At 36.3% G+C, this 21823-nt stretch overlaps 1 protein-coding gene across 2 annotated transcripts in view; it reads left to right on the plus strand.

The window, feature by feature from the left end:
* The first annotated feature begins 301 nt into the window (after positions 1 to 301).
* CFHR5 (complement factor H related 5) overlaps positions 302 to 21823 on the plus strand; it is a 29891-nt gene continuing 8369 nt past the window's right edge. The window contains exons 1-7 of one of the 2 annotated variants that reach the window (XM_008685082.2): positions 302 to 362; positions 3234 to 3425; positions 4727 to 4903; positions 11238 to 11414; positions 12736 to 12918; positions 13038 to 13217; positions 18932 to 19108. In XM_008685082.2, coding sequence (XP_008683304.2) covers positions 302 to 362; positions 3234 to 3425; positions 4727 to 4903; positions 11238 to 11414; positions 12736 to 12918; positions 13038 to 13217; positions 18932 to 19108 — 1147 coding nt within the window. Of the gene's footprint in view, positions 363 to 3227; positions 3426 to 4726; positions 4904 to 11237; positions 11415 to 12735; positions 12919 to 13037; positions 13218 to 18931; positions 19109 to 21823 lie in introns of both variants that reach the window. The other variant, XM_040634600.1, reaches the window with a different exon arrangement.

Consider the following 21823-nt stretch of genomic DNA (forward strand, 5'->3'; position numbering starts at 1 on the left):
TGTTTCAAACTTAGAAACTTTGTAACTGCAGCAAGGAAGTCGCACAGCTATTATTCTGCTCAAGTAAATATCAAGAGTCGAATTTAGTCTTGATGTGAAAACACAAATAAGACATTATTTAGTTTTTTCACGCTACCCTCTGTGAACTTTGATATTTACCAAAAGAATTTCACTACGCCAGCTTCCTGGCAGTGCAATGAAATTCAAAAGTCATCCATATCACCCCAAATGAAAGCAGGATCTTGAGCAATACCACCGTTGTTGGACCATTTCTCAGTATATGTGCTGGGGATAATCTAGCATGCCGCTTTTACTTAATGCCATTCTAATCTTATGGATTTCTACTGTTGGGGTGCAAGGTAAGTTGAAAACACAAGAGCAGATCTGAATATTTAGTTCCTCTCTCATATGTGTGTGTGTTGGGTGTGTGTGTGTGTGTGTGCAATTATGTCTAAAAATGAATAAATAGGTAAGAACATTTTGAATAAAGGCTTATAATTTAATCTATTTTATAAAAATGTTTTTAATATGAAATTAAGAGAAAATAGAATGAAATGATTTTCTCTGTCCTCTAAGTTCCCAAGTGGGAATAGCCACCAAATATGACATTTGCAGAGGAATTACAGGATGAAAAAGCTGCATATAATAAAGTCAAAAGGGTCGGCTACCAGTGTCATTCTCCATAAACTCTGCAATGCCACTGGCCAGAGAAAACATCCCAAGAACTTCAGGACATCTTCAAAATATTCGCATTTTCATAGATTTGTTAAATTAAGATTTAAATATTATTAAACCAGGAACTTCCTTTTTCAATCTAATTATCATTCAACAAAGGGAAAATCTCTTTTAGTAAAACAGTCCAGTATATCCTAATTTTTTAATGTAATAAACCAGTGAAATGTCAATGAGTTTTTTGTTTGTTATTTGCTTTTTCTGAGCTCTTCAGCAAATTTTAAAAGTGAAAAGAAATTGTCCATCTTTATTAAGACGATAAACCACATCTTATAATATTTAAAAAACTGTCTCATCTTATTTCACGTTGAAATAAAAATCATCATATCCAAATAATTGCAAACGAAACCTCTAACAAGATCCAGGACCGCTGATTAGACCATGTGCGGAAATAGAGTTTCAGTCCTGTGTTTCATTGTTTGATTTCCAGAAGGGGTTTATTTTGCTATTTTGTTGCTTGCTAATTTTTTCATATAATGGACGTTCTTTGGGGGAAGTTTCTTTTTAATCCTAACATAAGAGAAAAATAGGAGCAATAAAAATACTTTACTTTTAAGAGCCACCATCATAAAAGTTATAAAACCTTATTTCTATGGACTTGAAACTCCTTTTGTTTGTTACTATTTTTAACATTGAGATAGAATCACAGCAGAGCAATTAGCTGATGGGGGTAAAAGTACAACAGGCAGGGGCACCTGGGTGGCTCAGTCGTTAAACATCTGCCTTCAGCTCAGGTCATGATCCCAGGGTCCTGGGATCGAGTCCCCCATCAGGCTGCCTGCTCTGCTGGGAGCCTGCTTCTTCCTCTCCCACTCCCCCTGCTTGTGTTCCCTCTCTCGCTGGCTGTCTCTCTCTGTCAAATAAATAAATAAAAAATAAAAATCTTTAAAAAAAAAGAGTACAACAGGCATTACTTAGTCTCCATTGAAAATAGCAAATTATCTGGTTAGACTGTACAACAGCCTCACTGAACAACTGTAGAGATAGGTGTATTTGATTTTTTTTTTCAATCTGTGTGTCTGGTATATATTGTTTTAAACATCTTAGTGATGGCATTAAGAGAGGATTTCTAAATGGGCAAAAAGCAGAGGAAAAGAAGTGTAAACTATGAGAATAATAGGTAGAATTTTTACAACCCATAACCCAGAAAAAGATATTCAAACCTCAAACTAGTCTCCTGGAGAACCTTCAGTGAAGCTCTATCCAGAAGTTGTGTCGATGTTCAATGGCCTGCAAGTTTGTGTCGCAGGTAGGATTCCATGCCTGTTGAGAAACTGGCCCCAGAGCAAAAGCTGCGTGTTAAAGTCATGCTTATATAACCCCCCCAACCCTACATGCTTTCCATAGCGAAATACTGATCGAGCACTACATTCTGCTGCATCAAAGAAGCTCAAAAGAAAATGAAAACTCTGTGCTTCACTACAGCTTTGAGTGTCCTTCAATAAGCAAATAGAATGCAAGACTACGTGTACCTATGTATGTATGTGTGATCTACGTGTGTATACATGAGGGTGTGTCTCTATCTCATTGGAAATGTAGTCATGAGCTTTTATCAGAATGCAGAGACAGGAGACATCATCTCCTACTTTTGGAGAGGGTGACTGGCTAAGGGAGGTTTGCCAAGAGAAGTTAACTTTTCAGAGCTAGCACATCGCTGTGCACACAGTGAATATTTTTGCAAAATGTTGCAGAATGAGCATTGAAGTATAGGTAGAAGAGGGATGATCGGAGAATGGAAGGGACCTTATTCTGGATAGCAAAGTATACACAGGTAGAAATGCATGGAAATCCAACGCTATAATTTGAGGGGAGGGCAAAGCATATCTGGAAAAAGAATTATGGGGGGTGCAACTGTCCATGTTTTCCTCCACATCTTCTCCAAAACTACCACGTGTCAAATTGTAAACAGATAAGTAACCTCGGGTTTCACAGGTTAAACATCACAGGAATCCCCAGCGTGAAATACTGTGCCACATGGGAAGTCACCTCTAGACAAAGGCAAAGGAGAATTTCCCGGGGAAACCGGTTGGTGAGCTGAATTTCTGGAAGTTGTTTTCTTTATTCACATGAGGAGAAAACAAAACTGCTCCATCCTCAGGGCACCAGGAAAAACCAGACAGCACAGAGTCTGAATCAGAACAGAGAAAAGAAAAGCCCAGAGAGCCCACACGACTCTATCCCTGCCTGCCAGCGCGCGGTGTGGACCCGTGCCGGCCGCTCGCTGCTCCGCTCGGCAGCCGCTCGTAGATCCTTGCGCGGGATTTTCTTCTCAAAGTTACTGCGGAAGAGAGTTTATGCCACATGACTCCAAACATAAATCTCATGTTCATTGACAATGGGCTTTTCAAATACTCTTAGAGATCGTTTTTTGTTCTCGATTGGTTAAGGTAGAGGAGCTGGAGCTGGATGAAAGAAAAAAAAATCAAAGATGATTAAAATGATTTAATGATTCACTGACGTAGGTTAATTCTTCAGTTTTGTCTTATTTTTCCCAGCATTTTCCTATTGTAATTTTCCAAAAATTAACCACGGAATTATATATGGCAAAGAGAAGCCTGAGGAGCTTTTGCCAATATCTATCGGGGAAATTTATTATTATTCCTGTGAATATAATTTTGCATCGCCTTCACGATCCTTTTGGACTCGCATCATCTGCACGGAGCAAGGATGGTCGCCAACGCCCAAGTGTCTCAGTGAGTAAATGCCCTGGCCCGTAGATGTGCCTGCAACACTCAGTAAATAGAGATGCGCCAGGTGGGATGTTGGCTCCTGGCAGACAGTCCCAGGGCTCAGGACGAGTCAGCGAAGATGAGAGATGTCGTCCTTTCTTGAGAAGCCTTTTATGAAAACTAAATGAAGAATAAGTATGTGTACTTTCTTGTGTTACCTAGAAGTGCTTTACATATTTTAATTTTAAAAACTGATGATTTATATATTTGACTATTAATATGTATTTCCTAATATTTGCTTGGTATCAGCCTGGGCGTACTTTTCCTTTAACACAAATCTTTTTACATACACAATTTGTTTTGAAACTTACCATTCTCTTGAATATTGCAAAGATTGTGTCGGTGTAAATATTTTCACTTTCATATTTTCCATAAAACATGTCTTTTATTCTTACAGTGATATCTAGATTAATCCTTCCATGAATGTGAAGAGCAGACTCAGCAGAGAATAGGTATATAAGCAAAAAGCAGTGGGGGGTGCCTGGGTGGCTCTGTCAGTTAAGCACCCAATATTTGATTTCAGCTCAGGTCATGATCTCAGTGTCATGAGATTGAGCCCTGTGCTGGGCTCTGTACTCACTGAGGAGTCTGCTTGTCCCTCTCCCTCTGCCCCTCCCCTTCACTCTCTCTGTCTCTCTCTCTCTCTCTCTCAAATAAATAAATAAAATCTAAAAAAAAGAAAAAACAATGGGTAGCAGAAAATATGAGCCAACAAAGGAGACAGTAATGGTCTTTATCCTTCTGTAAGAAACATTTATGAGAATTAAGAGAGAAATGGATATATTAAAATCTAATTTTATACCTAGAAAGGTTTATAAAAATAAAATATTTTTTGTAAAAACCATAGAACAGAATGAAATGTTAATTTACTTCCATGTATGAAATATATTCGTATATTTCGTACTATCATATATGTAGTAGCATGATCAGAATTCTTTAGAAATTTTGTTTTCATACCTGATTTCCATTTTGAAAGTTTGCCATTCTTCTTAAAATATTGTAAAAAGCAGGGGCGCCTGGGTGGCTCAGTCGATAAGCGTCTGCTTGGGCTCAGGGCGTGATCCTGGTGTTAGGGATTGAGCCCCGCATCGGGCTCCTCTGCTGGGAGCCTGCTTCTTCCTCTCCCGCTCCCCACTCCTCTCTCGCTGGCTGTCTCTCTGTCAAATAAATAAATAAATAAAATCTTAAAAAAAAAATTGTAAAAAGCAAATTTAATTGTTTTTTACCACTTCCATCTTGTACATTAAGCAATTTTTGGTCCTTAGGACTGTGTTTCTTTCCTTCTGTGGAAAATGGTCATTCTGCATCTTCAGGACAAACACACCTGGAAGGTGACATTGTACAAATTGTCTGTGATGTCGGCTACAGCCTTCCTGATAATAGTGACACCATCACATGTTTGGAAGATGGCTGGTCTTCTCCTCCCAAATGCAGCTCCACCAGTAAGTAAAATGCTATCCTGTCACATCCTGGCATGTGATGTGATTTTTTAAAAAATGTATCTGTTTCAGGGGCTAAATGTAGCTCTCACCTTTACTGGCCTTTATCGTTATGCATTTGTTTTTCAGTTCCAGTTGAGTCTGATAGAAATACAAATAACGTAGTTTGCCCACCTACACAGATGCAGAGCATGCAATAAATAGAAATATTAGGCAATACAAACATTTTGAAGGCAGTCCCTTTATGTTAAAGTAACACCCATTTATTGCTTACGTGAAAATTATCACGTTAGTTGGAAATGAACTTTATTTAAAACTGGAGTATTAAACTGAAAATAGACTATGTAAGTGAACATAAGTCCAATCCTAGTTAAAATGTCTTATGACTAAGACAGTTTATTGTAGTTATTTTATGTGTGTATATTAACTTCATAAGCTTAATTCCATAAACAATCAGTTTCTATGTTTAAAATATATTGTGCCTGTGAGTGTGATGTTTATTTGTCAGTAGCTTAGAATTTGGAAAACAACTCAAGAAACAGTATAATACGATGGCATCCCCTAGACCTGTGTGAACGCTTGTAACTCTTCATCTTTACAACTCACGGGCAATCATTCTGAAGCCAGTTCATGGAATTCCAGCCTATGCTTGCACAGCTTAGCAATCAACAGAAGACTCAAGAACACTCTTAAGAAAACTTCTCTAGCTCTTACTCCTCATATACCCTTTCTCTGTTACTCTGCCCTGTACGCTCGAGCCATTCTAGCCACCACGCTCTTCAGTACTGTGATCTCGCTCTTCTCTATTTAGGAAGACCCCTGGACTTGGCATGGCTTCTCCCCCCCACCCCCCGTGCAAGACAGTCTGGAAAGTGCTCTCCTAGTAGGAAGCTGAAACAGTCATAGACTGTGCTTTGGGGTTTGGGTGTCCCCCCCCCTTTTTTTTTACTCATCACAGACTTGCATTGAATAGTTTCCAGTTTTTTAGAGATATGTTTGTAGAGTCTTCTAACATTTTTTCTGGTAGCTGCTATGCTGATACTAGCTAATCTATCTTATCAGGAAATGAAGTATTCTGACATTTTTTTTTAAATGTTATTCTACAACTTCATTGTTTAAATTTAAACTACTAGAAGGTAGAGTCTTTTTAAAGCAGCTTGAATTAAAATACTTAGTTACCAGTTAGGCCACAATCTCAATTACGAGAGACTTACACATGACTAATACTTGCAGAAAAATAATAAAAGAACACATTTATTAACTTCCTACCTGAAATGTCCAGTGGTAGAACAGAGCTCATGATTTATGAGGCTTCAGTTACAGTGTAAATATTTCATCGTCATCTCTGTCTCGAGAACCATCTTTCTTCATTTTGTGGAATAATGGCAACTGTCCGCCCAACAATTATATTTTAGAGGCCTAACAACTCAGTTTGACCAGTAGTAGCTCACACAAGCTGGTTTCTGTGTACATTTTTTGAGACTCCATTACCCTTTGAAAAATTCTGCGTATGCAAGGTTGGGTGTTGGATCAGGAACACCGTGGAAAGTCAATGACATTTCAGGGCAACTCCAGCGTGGGTTCTGAGAAAAATCACCTCTGCGTCCATGAGTAAATGATCACCTATTTGAGCTCAGGCTACTGAGCCTGCCACAAAATGAGTATGCTGAACTATCTAGGCAACAATGATTAAAATCTAACAATGTGTCTCTAAATCCCTACATTGTTTCCACCTGTGGTGGAAGCTCCCATTTTCTACCAACTGTGTTAGATTTATGGACAAATATTTAGTGAAAAATGGCTAACAAGAATTAGAGTGGCAAGGGAAGAGAGAATGACTGGATAACAAAATGGTGGAGAGAGACTCAGAAAGAGGAAAGAAATAGCGGGAATACAGAAAAAGAATACAGAAAAATAAATATTTAGAACAAGAGTTCTAAACTTTTTCTGAAGCTTGCGCACCTTTTGTTCCCCAGAATAACTGTGGGGATGCTGATAAAATCATTAATCACTTCATTAAATCAACCGTGGTATACATATGCCTTTATATCTTGTGGCAATGTTAACAACATTGTAAATCACACGTTTTAAAAGAATATATTGGATTCACTCTTAAAGGAAAGTCATCCATGTTATTCATATTGAAGCATTTTCTTTAGGAAAGTAATATGCAAGTAAATTAAATTTTAAATTTTAGTAATTCTATCAGAAGGATGTTACCACTGACTGGTCCTTTTAGATGATTTTAAAATGTGTACTTAACCTTTAAAAATGTGATCTATTTAAATAATGAAATAATGTGATAAACTACAGCTAATCACAAAAACAATGCTGGCATTCACCAATACGAAAATGAGGTTAAAAAATTTCATAAATTTTAAAACGGGCAAAATTATTCTATTTGCAGTAAAGAGAAAGTTAGTGGTTGGAGGGGTCGTGAGGAACTTTGAAACTGTGAGTAATAATTCTGTTGTTTTAACTGGATGGCAGTTCCAGAGGTGTGCTTATTTTGTAAAACTTACTGAACTTCTGATTTTTACATTCGTCTACGTGCATTTTATGCTTCAATAAGTTCATTACAACACATACCTAGGAGACAGTTCTGTGATGTTTTCCCATTTCTGTATGGTCCCAGTCTCCTGAACGAAGAGTGCCAGCAACCTTGGCTAGAACATGACTAGCTTGCGAGCATGCCTTGGACCCTGGAGCTAGCGTGTACCTCCAGTGAGACCGACAGCATCTTTCTGGAGCCATTTGCTTACATTGCAGAGTCGCAAAAACCTTCCTCTCTCTCCCCACGAATTTGTCTGTTGCAGAGCAATGGTCTCCATCCCTTTCTGTCTCGCGGAGAGGATGGGCCAATGTGCCAGCTGCCCTGCAAAGGTCCAAGCCTCTTACTTCACAGGTTCCTTTCCTTTGCTGCAAAGCCCCTGCCTGAGCACCACCACCTCGGGCTCTCACTGCATCTGATGAACAGGAGTCTAACAGATTAGAGACTGGAGCTCAGAGAACTGGCAATATGGCTCTTTGTGAGTAAGCACCTATTTCGTCTCTGACCTAGAGAACTAATGTCTCCTGTGAGGAGGATACATTTCCATACGCCCGTACATATACACACATCGGGTACTCACTGGGCTACCAATAGAATGTACAGAATCCTATAGATGGTAGATATAGCAATAGACATATATCTTTATATAGTAGAATACTTATATGGATTGTAAAATAGTAGAATTTATTTAGGAGTTGATATATAAGGAAAATGAACCTAAAATCAATGTTTACTAAATTATTCATAATAACATTTCCTAAAAGATACTTTATCCATTAGTACAGAACGGTTAAAGGTTTTTGTCTGCTTGTTGTGTGTTTGGGATAACATTGGAAATAAGACCCTGATTTTTAATATGCCTTTGAGTCTTATGACCTGCCAGTATTAGTGAATGCCAGAAACAAAGGTAAGAGCATATGGTTTACACTCAGTGACGAGTTGGGCTATGAACACCATGATGGATATAAAAGCAGAGATGGAAGCATCCCGGGTTCCATAGGATGTGGTGACGATGGCTGGTCCCATCTTGCCCACAGGGTATGGTACGTACTTTCTCTTCTAGGAAATAAGAGTAATTCTGCATGTATTTCTTTTTAGTAGACTCTATTGAAAGATGTTTCCTAAAGAACAATCATCAAAATTTAAGGTGTCTCCACATAGCTTGAAGAGACCAATGTTAAATATATTTTTTAAAGGTTTTGTTTATTTATTTGACACAGAGAGAGACAGCCAGCAAGAGAGGGAACACAAGCAGGGGGAGTAGGAGAGGAAGAAGCAGCCTCCCAGTGGAGGAGCCTGATGTAGGGCTCGATCCCAGGACTCAGGGATCACGCCCTGAGCCGAAGGCAGGCGCTTAACGACTGAGCCACCGAGGTGCCCCGAGACCAATGTTAAATATTGACTTAATAAAAGATCTTTGAAAAGTACTAGGCTCAGCCAAAATGAAGTTGTTTACGTGCCGCATGCATTGTAATATTTACGACCAAGATGAACGCTTTTGGAAAGATACCTTGAATTCAAACTGCCAAAGAATTCAAAATTAGGCAAACATTACCAAGGTTATAGTTTGCTAAGCATGCTACAGCAACTTAAGATATTTTACTCCTTGATTTTCATCCTTTTCCTAGTCACTTGATTATAAACTCATGATTTAAGGTCAGAGACTTGGAGCTCCTGGGTGGCTCAGTCGATTAAGCATCTGCCTTCGGCTCAGGTCATGGTCTCAGGGTCCTGGGATCAAGTCCTACATTGGGCTCCCTGCGCAGTGGGGAGTCTGCTTCTCCCTTTCCTTCTGTGCTCTCTCTCTCTTTCAAATAAATAAAATCTTAAAAAGAAATTTATAGTCCAAGAGTTGGTTTTTTGTTTATCTCAGAGCAGTTTGGGTTTAACAGCACAGTTGCGGGGGAGGTACAGAGATATGCCCCTTGCCCCACACATGCCATATGGTCTGTCCCATGATCAACTTAACTGACCAGCGTGCTGTATTTGTACAGTTGAACAATTTGACACGTCCTAATCACCCGAAGTCCATAGTTTATATTGCAGTTCATTCTTGGTGCTGCAGAGTCTTTGACTTCAATGCAGCACAGGGTGCCTTCAGGTCATCCAAATCATACCCTTCCTTAAATATGTCTCTTCATTTTTTCTCCATGTATATTAGTTTTCTACAGCTGCTGTAACAAATAACCACAAACCTAATTACTTAAAACAAGGCAAACTTATTATCTTACAGTTCTGGAGGTCAAAAGTCCTGAAATTAAGATGTTGAGTCACAGTTCCTTCTGGAGGTCCTAGGAAAGAATCTGTTTCTGCCTTTTCAGCTTCTCGAAGCTGTTTGCGCTTCTTGGCTCACTGCCCTTCCTCATACCACTCCAGCCTCTGCTACTGTGGTCACAACTCCCGCTTTGATTCTGACACCTCTGCTCCCTTTTGTAAGAACGCTTGTGATTACATTGGGTCCACTACCGTACAAATAACTCAAAATAATCTCTCCATCTCAAGGTCTTTAACTTAATTGTCTCTACCAAGTCTGTTTTTCCAAGGAAGGTAACATATTTGCAGGTTTTAGGGATTAGGATGTGGACATTTTGGGGAGGCCATTGCTCTGTCTATAATACCATGTCATAACCACACTTGAATAAATCAGCTGGAAAATCCTACATCAGCCAACATCAATTATTTTCAATAGCTTTTTTTTTTTTTTGCAATTGGATTAGAAGGGCATATAAACCACCAATAACAAACTGTCATGCAATATTATTGGAATAAAATACAAAGATATAGGGTGCAATTTTCCTAAAGCTGAGTGAGTCACATTTCAGGGGAATACGTTCAAGCTGTTATTAAACTATTAACCTGCCAATAACAATGCATAAAACTGGCTAGTTTAAATAGTAGTTCTGAGATTTAGTTAGAAAATATTTCATCATGTTTTTGTGATATGTGCTTGATTTATTGAGAATATTTCTCTTGAATGTCATTTATTTTCTTTTTTTAATAGATTTTATTTATTTATTTATTTGAGAGCGAGAACGAGGAGAGGGGAGAGGCACAGGGAAAGGGAGAAGCAGACTCCCCACTGAGGGGGGAGTCTGATGTGGGGCTCCATCCCAGGACCCTGAGATCATGACCTGAGCCAAAGACAGACGCTTTACTGACTGAGTCACCCAGGTGCCTCTGTCATTTATTTTTTCACATGTGAATTTCAATATCTAATTTTATAAATGAACCATGAATAACAGATTAAATGAGAAAAATACACATATATATTCATATATACATATCCATTTTTACTTGAATCAGAAGGTATTCAGAAAGCATTGGTTTTTAGAAAGATATTAGAGATGTGATTGCGTATAATGGAAAGATTCTGAACACCTAGAAGCAACTTGGCCATGTGTTTTTGAAAAAGTCCATTTACTAAATACAGCTCCCCATTTGTAAAGTTAGGAATTATTTGCTTTTTAATGTCCCCCCTACTTAAAATTATTAAACTTTTATTGTTAAATAAATGAATGAAATAATTTACTTTATAAGTGATGGCTCAGGATTTATTTATTACAGTCCTGAGGAGATTGTCATACAAAATTTTACCTTGCTGTTCAACCCTAATTTCTCTAGAGGGGCTTACACATATTTGTTGGGTGTAAATAATTTGGGTTTTTTTTGAAGGTAAGAATATAAGTCCCCCTGCGTATGAAGCCCCCTGCTATTTAATAACGTATATTAAATTTAATATTATAATGATTATTTCACACATATTTATTTACTTTTATTTTATTTTAGATATAGAATGTCTTCTTCCAGTTTTAAAAGCAAATGTAGATGTTTATCCAAGACAAGTAAAATATAAAGCTGGAGATGTGTTGCAATTTTCCTGTGGACAAAGACTTACAAGAGTTGGACCAGATTCAGTTCAATGCTATTACTTTGGATGGTCACCTAATTTTCCAACATGCAAAGGTCAATATTTATTTTAGAACTGATGAAACAACTTATATCAATTTATATTAATGTCTATGTATTTTATTGGTCTTATATATATAATCTGACAAACTGCAAAAAAAATGGCAAAGGTAGTAATTTAACTGAGAAGGAGAGGAGGTGCTTGGCCATAGATTATTTATGTTTCCTTTATCAAGGTGTAATTCTACCTCTGTTTTGAAATATGTGATGGAGTTTTAGAAATAAAAATAAAGTTGCCAGAATGGGGAAGTGTTAGGGATTTTCCCCCAAATGCAATAAAAAAATTATGCTTTAAAAAAGATTGTATGGGCCTTGTTACATTTATTAAGTAATCAAAAAGTAATCAAATAAACATATGAATTATTCAATAGAAACTAATGATTTGTTACTTGCTTTGGATGACATTACTTTTTCAGAATATTTGATAAAATTATTTTATATATTTATAGATATTCATTAATGAAAACATGCAATAAATATAATTGCATATGTATATCATACCACATATTTGATAACTACTTACTTTTATATGATATTCAGATTATTGAATTACTTTAAAATCTTTAGGAGCACAATTAATATCCTGGTTATAATAACCTGCAAAATATTGGGGGTTGGGGCAATCAGATATTTACATATAGAAAAGATATAAGATAGCACTAAAAATTATTGCTAATTTAAAGAAATGCAATAAGGTGTTTTGTTTATGCAGATCAATATCCTTATTTCTTAGATAGGCATTCTGAAGAATTTAGAAGTAAAATCTTACTATGTCTATCATTTACTTTAAATTACTTTGGGGGCTCCTGGGTGGCTCAGTTGGTTAAGCCTCTGTCTTCCATTCAGTTCATGATCCCAGGGTCCTGGAATCAAGCCCTGAGTCAGGCTGCCTGCTCAAAGGGGAGTCTGCTTCTCCCTCTGCCTCTCCCCCTGCTTGTGCTCCCCTTTCTCTCTCTCTTTCTCTCTCTCTGCACTCTCTCTCAAATAAATAAGTAACATCTTAAATAAATAGATACATAAATTACATTGAAAAAAAGATTAACTAAATTGGGCAAAATGTAACATTCATATATATCTAGGTGATCAGTATATGTGTTCATTTTTCTTTAATTTATTCAGAATTGTTTACAATAAAAAGCCAATATTTGAGAAAAAGATTACTCAATACACTATGTACACAGTAACAAGCAAACCTGAAAAAAAATAGGAATGTAGCATAAAATAATTAAGTTCTAGGTCAACCAAAAAGCAGTAATTCCACATTTTGCCAGATTCATAAGACTCTTTTAGCATTATTTAAATAGTTTCTTTATGATAGGGCAAGTACAGTCATGTGGTCAACCTCCTCAACTCCCCAATGGCAAAATGAAGGCTGTAATGAAAGAAGAATATAGACACGGCGAGACGGTGGAATATGACTGCCCTCCATATTTTCTAATGACGGGGCCTAAGAAAGTACAGTGCATCGATGGAGAATGGACAAATTTGCCCACTTGCGTTGGTAAATAGATGTTAATGTTTAAACAGAACAGTTAAAACTTCACACTTACATATAAATACATATATAAAAAGATTTAAGATATGTTAAAAGTAAGCAGATCTTTTATTACATTTTTTTAGGACAGGTTAAAGCATGTGGCTCCGTCCCTCACCTCAAGGATGGCTATGCCCGGTTCTCTAGTCTTCCCCTTCAACATGGTGTCTCTGTGGAGCTGAGTTGCAGAGATACACATACAATGATTGGAAATAACGTAATTACCTGTATTGATGGAATGTGGACTGAACTTCCTAAGTGTGTTGGTGAGAATACGCTTCTTACTTTTGTATTTGATTGCTTATTTTTTAAATCAGTAAATATATTTAGACCAGCACATGCTGGTACCCATCAGGTATTAAATAATTGGGATAGAACACGCTAAATTCTTTGCTCCTAATTACTTAAGAAACTGAATTGTTGAAGATCTTCTCTGACCCATGTACACTGGGCAAAATTACTGAGATGCTAAAGGCTCTGTGAACCATGAGAGTTGGAACTTCTGCTTCGGAATAATATCAGATTGCTCTTTCCAGTACCTCCCGCCGCAGCTCATCTTCACCATGTGATGGAGCCATGCAAAACTGAGTTTCCTTAGCTTCTGGATAAGCCACGTTCTTTTAAATCTTCGTGGCTTTCTTCATTTGTGCCTTTGTTTTCTTCCTGAAATGTCTTTCTCCACTTGACTCCCATGTAAAACTATTCACTTTCAAGATTCAACTCAAAATTCACTCACCTCTGAAACGTCTCCGGGTTCATATTCCACTACCCACACTCTGCTCCCAAAACTCTAGTAGAACGAGATAGTCTCTCCACTGTGCTAAGTGTACATTTATCACATTGTCTTGTACCTAATAGATACTTGTCTTCCCGTTTAGATTGTATCCTGCCAGAACAGCGGGGCCCATCTGTAGGGACCCAATCTCAAATTCACTACCTTAGTAATCATTCATTTAGGTTTACATAAAATGTTAAGAGTCTGTGTCAGTAACTTATTTCATACTTATTTTGGGGTTTTATGCTATAGGTCCCTCCTCTGGGGCATGGTCCATTTGGTATCAGCTTTCTTTGCTTGTCTCACATTCTTGCACTCTACTTTCTGTTGGCCTAGCCTTTGTCACACACATAGGAAGTCCATCTAGGCTTTACTTGACATTTTTAATGTCTCAGAACTCGTTCTCATCTCTCTCCTCCTCAGCCTAGACCAGTTGTAGACCCGGAGAGGTTCTAGATAAGACATAGCTGAAGTACTTTGATTCAATTTTTGCTTAAGGTTGAAAAAAATGGGGAAAAACAAAGAGAATGCTGTAAAACATCCATGTTCCACTATTTCGAATTTACATTTTTGACATTATTTCCTTCAAATACTTGGTAATAGAATAAATCATTTAAATAACAGCATTGAAGAAAAAGGGAAGTATCCGTCATCCTATCATCCTCCCAAAAGAAATACCAATTGAGTAGAATTTGTACTTTCTACTTTTGGGGGGATATATATATATATGTGTGTGTGTGTGTAATATATATATACATATATATTATTTTTTAAAACGTGTAGGATGAGATTTTTGTGTTTTTTTCCCTAATCTTACACAAAATTATTGTCTGCTTGCAAAATGCTCTTTCCTTCAACATTGTAATTTTATTGTGCTGTAATCTCCGTTAAGAATGTACCTTGTTTTGGGGGGCACCTGGGTGGGTCAGTCGTTAAGCGTTCGGCTCAGGGCGTGATCCCGGAGTTCTGGGATCGAGCCCCACGTCAAGCTCTTCCGCTGGAAGCCTGCTGCTTCCTCTCCCACTCCCCCTGCTTGTGTTCCCTCTCTTGCTGGCTGTCTCTCTCTCTGTCAAAAAAAGAAAAAAAAAAAAAAAAGAATGTACCTTGTTTTATCACTTCATTATCTATTGGAAATGGACATTATTTATTTATTTACTTACTTACTTTTTTTTTTTTTTAATGATTTTTTATTATATTGTGTTAGTCACCATACAGTACATCCCCGGATTCCGATGTAAAGTTCGATGCTTCATTAGTTGCGTATAACACCCAGTGCACCATGCAATAGGTGCCCTCCTTACTACCAATCAGCGGTCTATCCCAATTCCCCACCCCCCTCCCCTCTGAGGCCCTCAGTTTATTTCTCATAGTTTCATTCCCCCTTCTGATTACCCCCCCTTTCTTTATCCCTTTCTTCCCCTACCGATCATCCTAGTTCTTATGTTCCATAGATGAGAGAAATCATATGATAATTGTCTTTCTCTGCTTGACTTATTTCACTTAGCATTATCTCCTCCAGTGCCGTCCATGTTGCAGCAAATGTTGAGAAATCGTTCTTTTTGATGGCTGAGTAATATTCCATTGTATATATGGACCACAGCTTCTTAATCCATTCATCTGTTGAAGGGCATCTTGGCTCCTTCCACGATTTAGCTCTTGTGGACATTGCTGCTATGAACATTGGGGTGCATATGGCCCTTCTCTTCACTACGTCTGTATCTTTGGGGTAAACACCCAGTAGTGCAATGGCTGGATCATAGGGTAGCTCAATTTTTAACTTTTTAAGGGACCTCCACACTGTTTTCCAGAGTGGCTGTACTAACTTGCATTCCCACCAACAATGTAGGAGGGATCCCCTTTCTCCACATCCTCTCCAACAATTGTTGTTTCTTGCCTTGTCTATTTTTGCCATTCTAACTGGCGTAAGGTGGTATCTCAGTGTGGTTTTGATTTGAATTTCCCTGATGGCTAATGATTTTGAACATTTTTTCATGTGTCTGTTAGCCATTTGTATGTCTTCATTGGAAAAGTGTCTGTTCATATCTTCTGCCCATTTTTTGATTTGTTTATTTGTTTCTCGTGTATTGAGTTTGAGAAGTTCTTTGTAGATCTTGGATACCAGTCCTTTATCTGTAGTGTCCTTTGCAAATATCTTCTCCCATTCCGTGGGCTGCCTCTTAGTTTTTTTGACTGTTTCCTTGGCTGTGCAGAAGCTTTTTATCTTGATGAAGTCCCATAAGTTCATTTTATCTTTTGTTTCTCTTGCCTTTGGAGATGTGTCATGAAAAAGGTTGCTTTGGCCGATGTCGTAGAGGTTGCTGCCTGTGTTCTCCTCTAGGATTTTGATGGATTCCTGTCTCACATCGAGGTCTTTCATCCATTTGGAGTTTATTTTTGTGTATGGTGTGAGAGAGTGGTCAAGTTTCATTCTTTTGCATGTAGCTTGGACATTATTTTTGTCCTGGTTTAAGAGACATGCTTCAGTGGTTCCCTAAGCGTATGCCTACAAGTGGTGTTAATGGATTCGGGTTGTAGATACTTTTGACTTTACAAGGTACGGCCAACTATATACAGAGATCTTACTCTTCTTTATCACCACTTGATATTTTAATATTTTTGAATTGTTTCCAGGTCAATGGGTCAAAATCATTATCCATATTTAATTTTATTTTTCTGAATAATAGTAATTTTGAGCATTAGTACAAATATCCGTTGGTGGCTAGGATTTTCTCTTCTGTGCAAAGAGCATTTTTCTTTTATTTTGTATTGTCTTACTGATTTTAAGATTTATTTGAGTTCTGAATTGAATCTTCTCGTAATTATATTGTAAATGTTTTAAAGTATATTTGTTTTATTGTAATGTTTCTGTGATATCTTTTTCATTGTAAGGTTTTGTTTAAACTCATTGATCAATCTTCCTTTCTTCAATTGTATATGTATATGTATCTTGTTGAGGAATCCCTTACTTTTTTAGGTGCATAAAGATATTCCCTTTTTTTCTAAGCATTATGATCTCATTACTAAGATTTATTTCTTTATAATGTATCTGATATATTTACATTATATTAGAGTGCTTTTGTCTCTATGTGGAAAACTATATCAATATTAAGAGAATTGCCTGTTCTATTTTCTGCTAATATTTATTTCCCCATATGCCATTTAGTAGTACCCTATTTATAAATATATCTATTTCTAGATTATCTATTCTGCTCCCTTAACCTGTTTGTCTATTCTTATACTAATATGGAAAAATCATTATTATTATAACAATCTTTATTATTTAGTTACTAGAATTATCTTGGCTATTCTTTAAAATGCCCCAATCCATCTGTATTTTAAAACCAAGTTCTTTGATAATTCTGGTTCAGTTTTTTTGGGGATTGTATGAAATTTATAAATTCAGCTAATTGTAATCAATTTTATTTATTATTGACTCTTCCTCTCATGAATATAATGTTTCAATCTATTTATTCAGGTCTTATATCAAACCTCATTAAAATTATTTCTAAATAAGTTTTTTCCCTAAGTCCTTTGGGATTCTATTGATAAAACAAATGAGAGCTTCTATTAATTTATATACATGAAAAGTTATACTTTCTACATGCAAGATTATAATTTAATTTTGTATATTGGTTTTGTTTCCAGCAAAATCTTGCTGAATTCCCATATTAGTTCTAATAACAAATTTGGATATTTTATTTTTATAAATAATTAATCTCTTTTATTTTATTGCTTTAGCTCATAAAAATACCTCTGCCTGGTCCAGAAACAAAAGACAAAATAATAATCATATAGCCTAAGTTTCCTCAAGTTCTAGGGTGTTTGGAATCTCCTCTTAGAGAGAGTTGGATACATGACCTAGGAACTAGGCCTGAGTCTTGCTCTTCCTGTGCCTCTAATTCTTTTAACTCCATTCTAGATTTTCTGATTAGTTTGTCTTCCACAGAAGTTGTGAAATCCATTTCAGGTTTTTCTGTCAGCCCACCAGCCTGTGTGCTCTGCTCTTGGCATTCTGGCAGTCCTTGGGCTGTCAGACATAATGCAGAAGTATTTTCTCCTGATGTCCTCAGATACCATTCTCCTTTGGCCTATGTCCAGCAATCCCAATATATTCAAGCCTCTAATTTTAAACTTTAAAGACTAGCAGACTCTCTGCGGCTATTCTTCAAGACTCTAAAGTAGAAAACCCAGAACCACTTTCTTCCCTCATCTCCTAGATTGTTGGATTCTCAACTGGCCTCCCCACTTCTGGGGATGAAAACTGTAGCTGTTGCGGAACCCGGTCACCATCCACTCACGATGACCTGTGGGGAGGGAATGTGTTCCAGCCCCAAGAGCCTGGACTTGATTATAAAAAGGTGTAAATAGTATATGTTCATGGTCAACAATTTTTATGTAAGGGGAATACAGACATCCAATCACTAGCATCACATAGGGTAAATCTAAAAATAGGGATTATTGGAGGAAAACACATAGAGAGAAGTAGCAGAGCAATCTATGTCTCATTATCCCATCCTTTGACACCCTCAGGAAAGGTTCCATAATGATCTATATATTTATGGACAGTAGGGAAGAATTAGAACAATAAAAACTACCTAGACAAGCAAGTGGCCCATCGTAAATGCTTGTTCTGAGTGCTGTCATTAGGGTGTTCTTTCTTTGAGCTTACTCGGATTTGTTGAGTCAGGGTCCTTACTAAGCCTCTGAAATGTGGGAGTAATTGAACCTCAAGTGACATCCAGATTTATCTCTCCTAAGACTGTACTTCCCACAGACCTACTCATGCATTACCTCTTTTTATTATTGAAATACTGTGACAACATTTATTTAACATAATGTAGTGGAAAACAATTATATATGTATGCCTTTTCATGGCCTTTAAAAATTAGGCTGAATGAAGTTTCATAAGGACTGTCCTCTCTAGTCAAGACCCTGGACCGGACTAATCTATCTTGCACTCCCATTTCCCAAAAGATTTCAACATATTTTTTTGTCATTCAAAGATGGAATACGGGTTTTTGTTTCCTTTTTCCTTTTTCAACAGCATAGTCTCTGCAATGAAACTAAGAATAACTTTATGTGATATTGCTTGAAGGCATCAGACAGAATTTAATTATACCATTACTATTTCAGACGTTTTATTGAAATAATTGCTAGTTTCTGCTCAACATTCTTATCATGTATGAATATTTTTCTTTTTTGTAGAAACAAACCAACTTAAGAGTTGCAGAAGACCAATACTTCATACAGAAACGCCGATGAATCTACTTGTGCGTGAATATAATCATAGTGCCAGAATAAATTACAGATGTTTGGGGAAGGTCAGACGCATGCAATCAATCTGCATAAATGGGAAATGGTATCCTGAACCAGACTGCAGAGGTAAGGCTTGTTTTGAAGATTTTGTAGGCCTTGTTACAGCTTTATCAGAAAATTGCTCTTGTAATTAGTATGCTTTTAAATTAAATTATTTATTGTGATGTATAATTGTTTTTTAAGATTTTATTTATTTATTTGAGAGACAGAGAGAGAGAGAGAGAGAGTGCACAAGTAGAAGGGAGAGGTAGAGGGAGAAGGAGAAGCAGACTCCCCGCCAAGCAGAGAGCCTGGTGTGGGGCTCTACCCCAGGACCCCGAGATCAGGACCAGAGCTGAAGACAGATGCTCAACCAACTGAGCCACCCGGGCACCCCAATAAGTAATTTTTAAGCTGATGATGAAGTTTGAAACCACTCATAATGCTATTTTCAGACAAATATTATCATTTAAAAACACTTGCCTTCTGGTAAAGATGATGGAGTAAGCCCCTTTTTACTCTATTACAATCTCTTGAAATCATAAAAGAAAAAAAGAGAACTGTAAAAATAGAACAGAAACTCAGTCATCAGTAACGTTAGGAAATAATTTAAACCCAAATGATGTTGTGAAGGATAACTAACAGATATTATAAATTCTGAACCAAAAGTAGAAAGTAGAGAAGAAAAATGATCTGATTAAGAAATTATTTTCTTAAGATTAAATCTCACATTCATCAAAAGCTTATTTTCAAATTATTTGAGTAACAGGATTATAAATTACAAACAATTATAAAATGGGCACCATGTTAAATTAAAATAAACCAGATATAGAGAAGATACAGTGCTTACAGAGACATGACAATAAAATAGAGAAAATAGAGTAGACTTCAGATTTCTCACCAGCAATATAAGAAGCCAGAATAAACACTGTAATATCTCCAAAGTGCTTAGAAAAAGTAATTGGCAACCAATTGTTCTCTATACCAAAATTATTTATGGGGGTGCCTGGGTGGTGCAGCCATTAAGCGTCTGCCTTCAGCTCAGGGCGTGATCCCGGCGTTATGGGATCGAGCCCCACATCAGGCTCCTCTGCTAGGAGCCTGCTTCTTCCTCTCCCACTCCCCCTACTTGTGTTCCCTCTCTCGCTGGCTGTCTTTATCTCTGTCGAATAAATAAATAAAATCTTTAAAAAAATTATTTATGATTATGTATGATTATGATAATTACAAAATAAAGAAAAATTTAAATATAGGAAAGACCAAGAGAAATTACTACTCAAAATCATCCTTTGAAAGAAATCATATAAAATATATACCAATTAGCAACATGAAGTGTTAATTCTTAACAAAAGAACATGATGTCATTAGAAATTGTGAGTAAAAAGTAGAATATGTTAAATTTAAATTAGCAATAATTTCAAGAAGGTAAGGTAACTAATTTGTTTAAAACAAGTAAAATGTTTTTATTTTTATTAAATTTCTTTATTCAATATATTTTTATTTTTATATAAGGAAGAAATATTGTTCTGAGAGTTTCAAGAATTTTAAAACCTTTTCTATGTCCATGGAAAGTTTGCTTAAGTTAACCACTTATTGTGCATTAAATAATTCTCACAAGTTTCAAATATTAATATCCTACAGATCACTTTCTATAACCACAAAAAAATAATATTTAAAATAACATTTATCTACTCCCCTACCCTTCATTTTGTGAAATAATTCACTTCCAAATGACTTGACAATATAGTGTTTACAATACTAAGAACTGTATGATAATTATAAGAACATACAGTAAAACCTATGAGATGCAACCTAAACAAAATTGGGAGTGACATAGCCTTAAAGAATAAAGTTTGGAGATATTTATCTATCTATCTATCTCCCCTAAAGGTAGGAAAAGTAAACTCCAGATGTCAGGAGGCAAAATAATAAAAGTAAAAGCAGTGTCAATGAAATAGAATATTTTACTTATAGCTGACCCATGAAATAATACTAATTTTGAAAAAGATATTTGAAAACATATTCTAGAATCCTTTTACTCACAATTTCTAATGACTTCATACTCTTTTGTTAAGAATTAATACTTCATCTTGCTGATTGGTATATATTTTATATGATTTCTTTCAAAGGATGATTTCGAGTAGTAAATTCTCTTGGGCTTTCCTATATTTAAAATTTTCTTTATTTTGTAATTATCATAATCATATGTAATCATAACTAATTTTGGTATAGAGAACAATTGGTTGCCCATTACTTTTTCTAAGCACTTTGGAGATATTACTGTGCAGCTTTTTAAAAAAATTATACTTTAGTGGTACTTCATTATTAACCCTATTATCATATCATATACATTAATAAATATTCTGTATGGTTGATTTAACATTAGAACCTAAATATATTTGTGTATTAGATAAGGCAGTATATAATGTTCCATTACTCCATTGTTAGTTGTCAGATTACTGATAGTTTTTAATACTAAAAATGTTATAAAATTTATAGGACACATTAACAGTGGTATTTAGAATCCCCCAAATACTCAATATGAGCTAGATAAAAATCATAAAAAATTTTGATTTATTGCATCAACTTGATTTTCTTAAAGGTTGTAATTATAGATAATAAAATTATCTTTCCAGAGTGAGGTAAAAAATTGAGGAGGTCTTCCTGAAAGTTGAGAGAAGAATTTAATAACAATTTTGGGAAGTAATGGTGGGTGGCAGGTGGAGATTAGGTGAGGACATTATCAAGTGGCAAATATTTGTCACACAGATTGTCAGACTTATTCTTATGAAAGACAACAAC

Source organism: Ursus maritimus, unplaced genomic scaffold (genome assembly GCF_017311325.1).
Source record: "Ursus maritimus isolate PB19 unplaced genomic scaffold, ASM1731132v1 scaffold_2, whole genome shotgun sequence".
Lineage (NCBI taxonomy): Eukaryota > Metazoa > Chordata > Mammalia > Carnivora > Ursidae > Ursus > Ursus maritimus.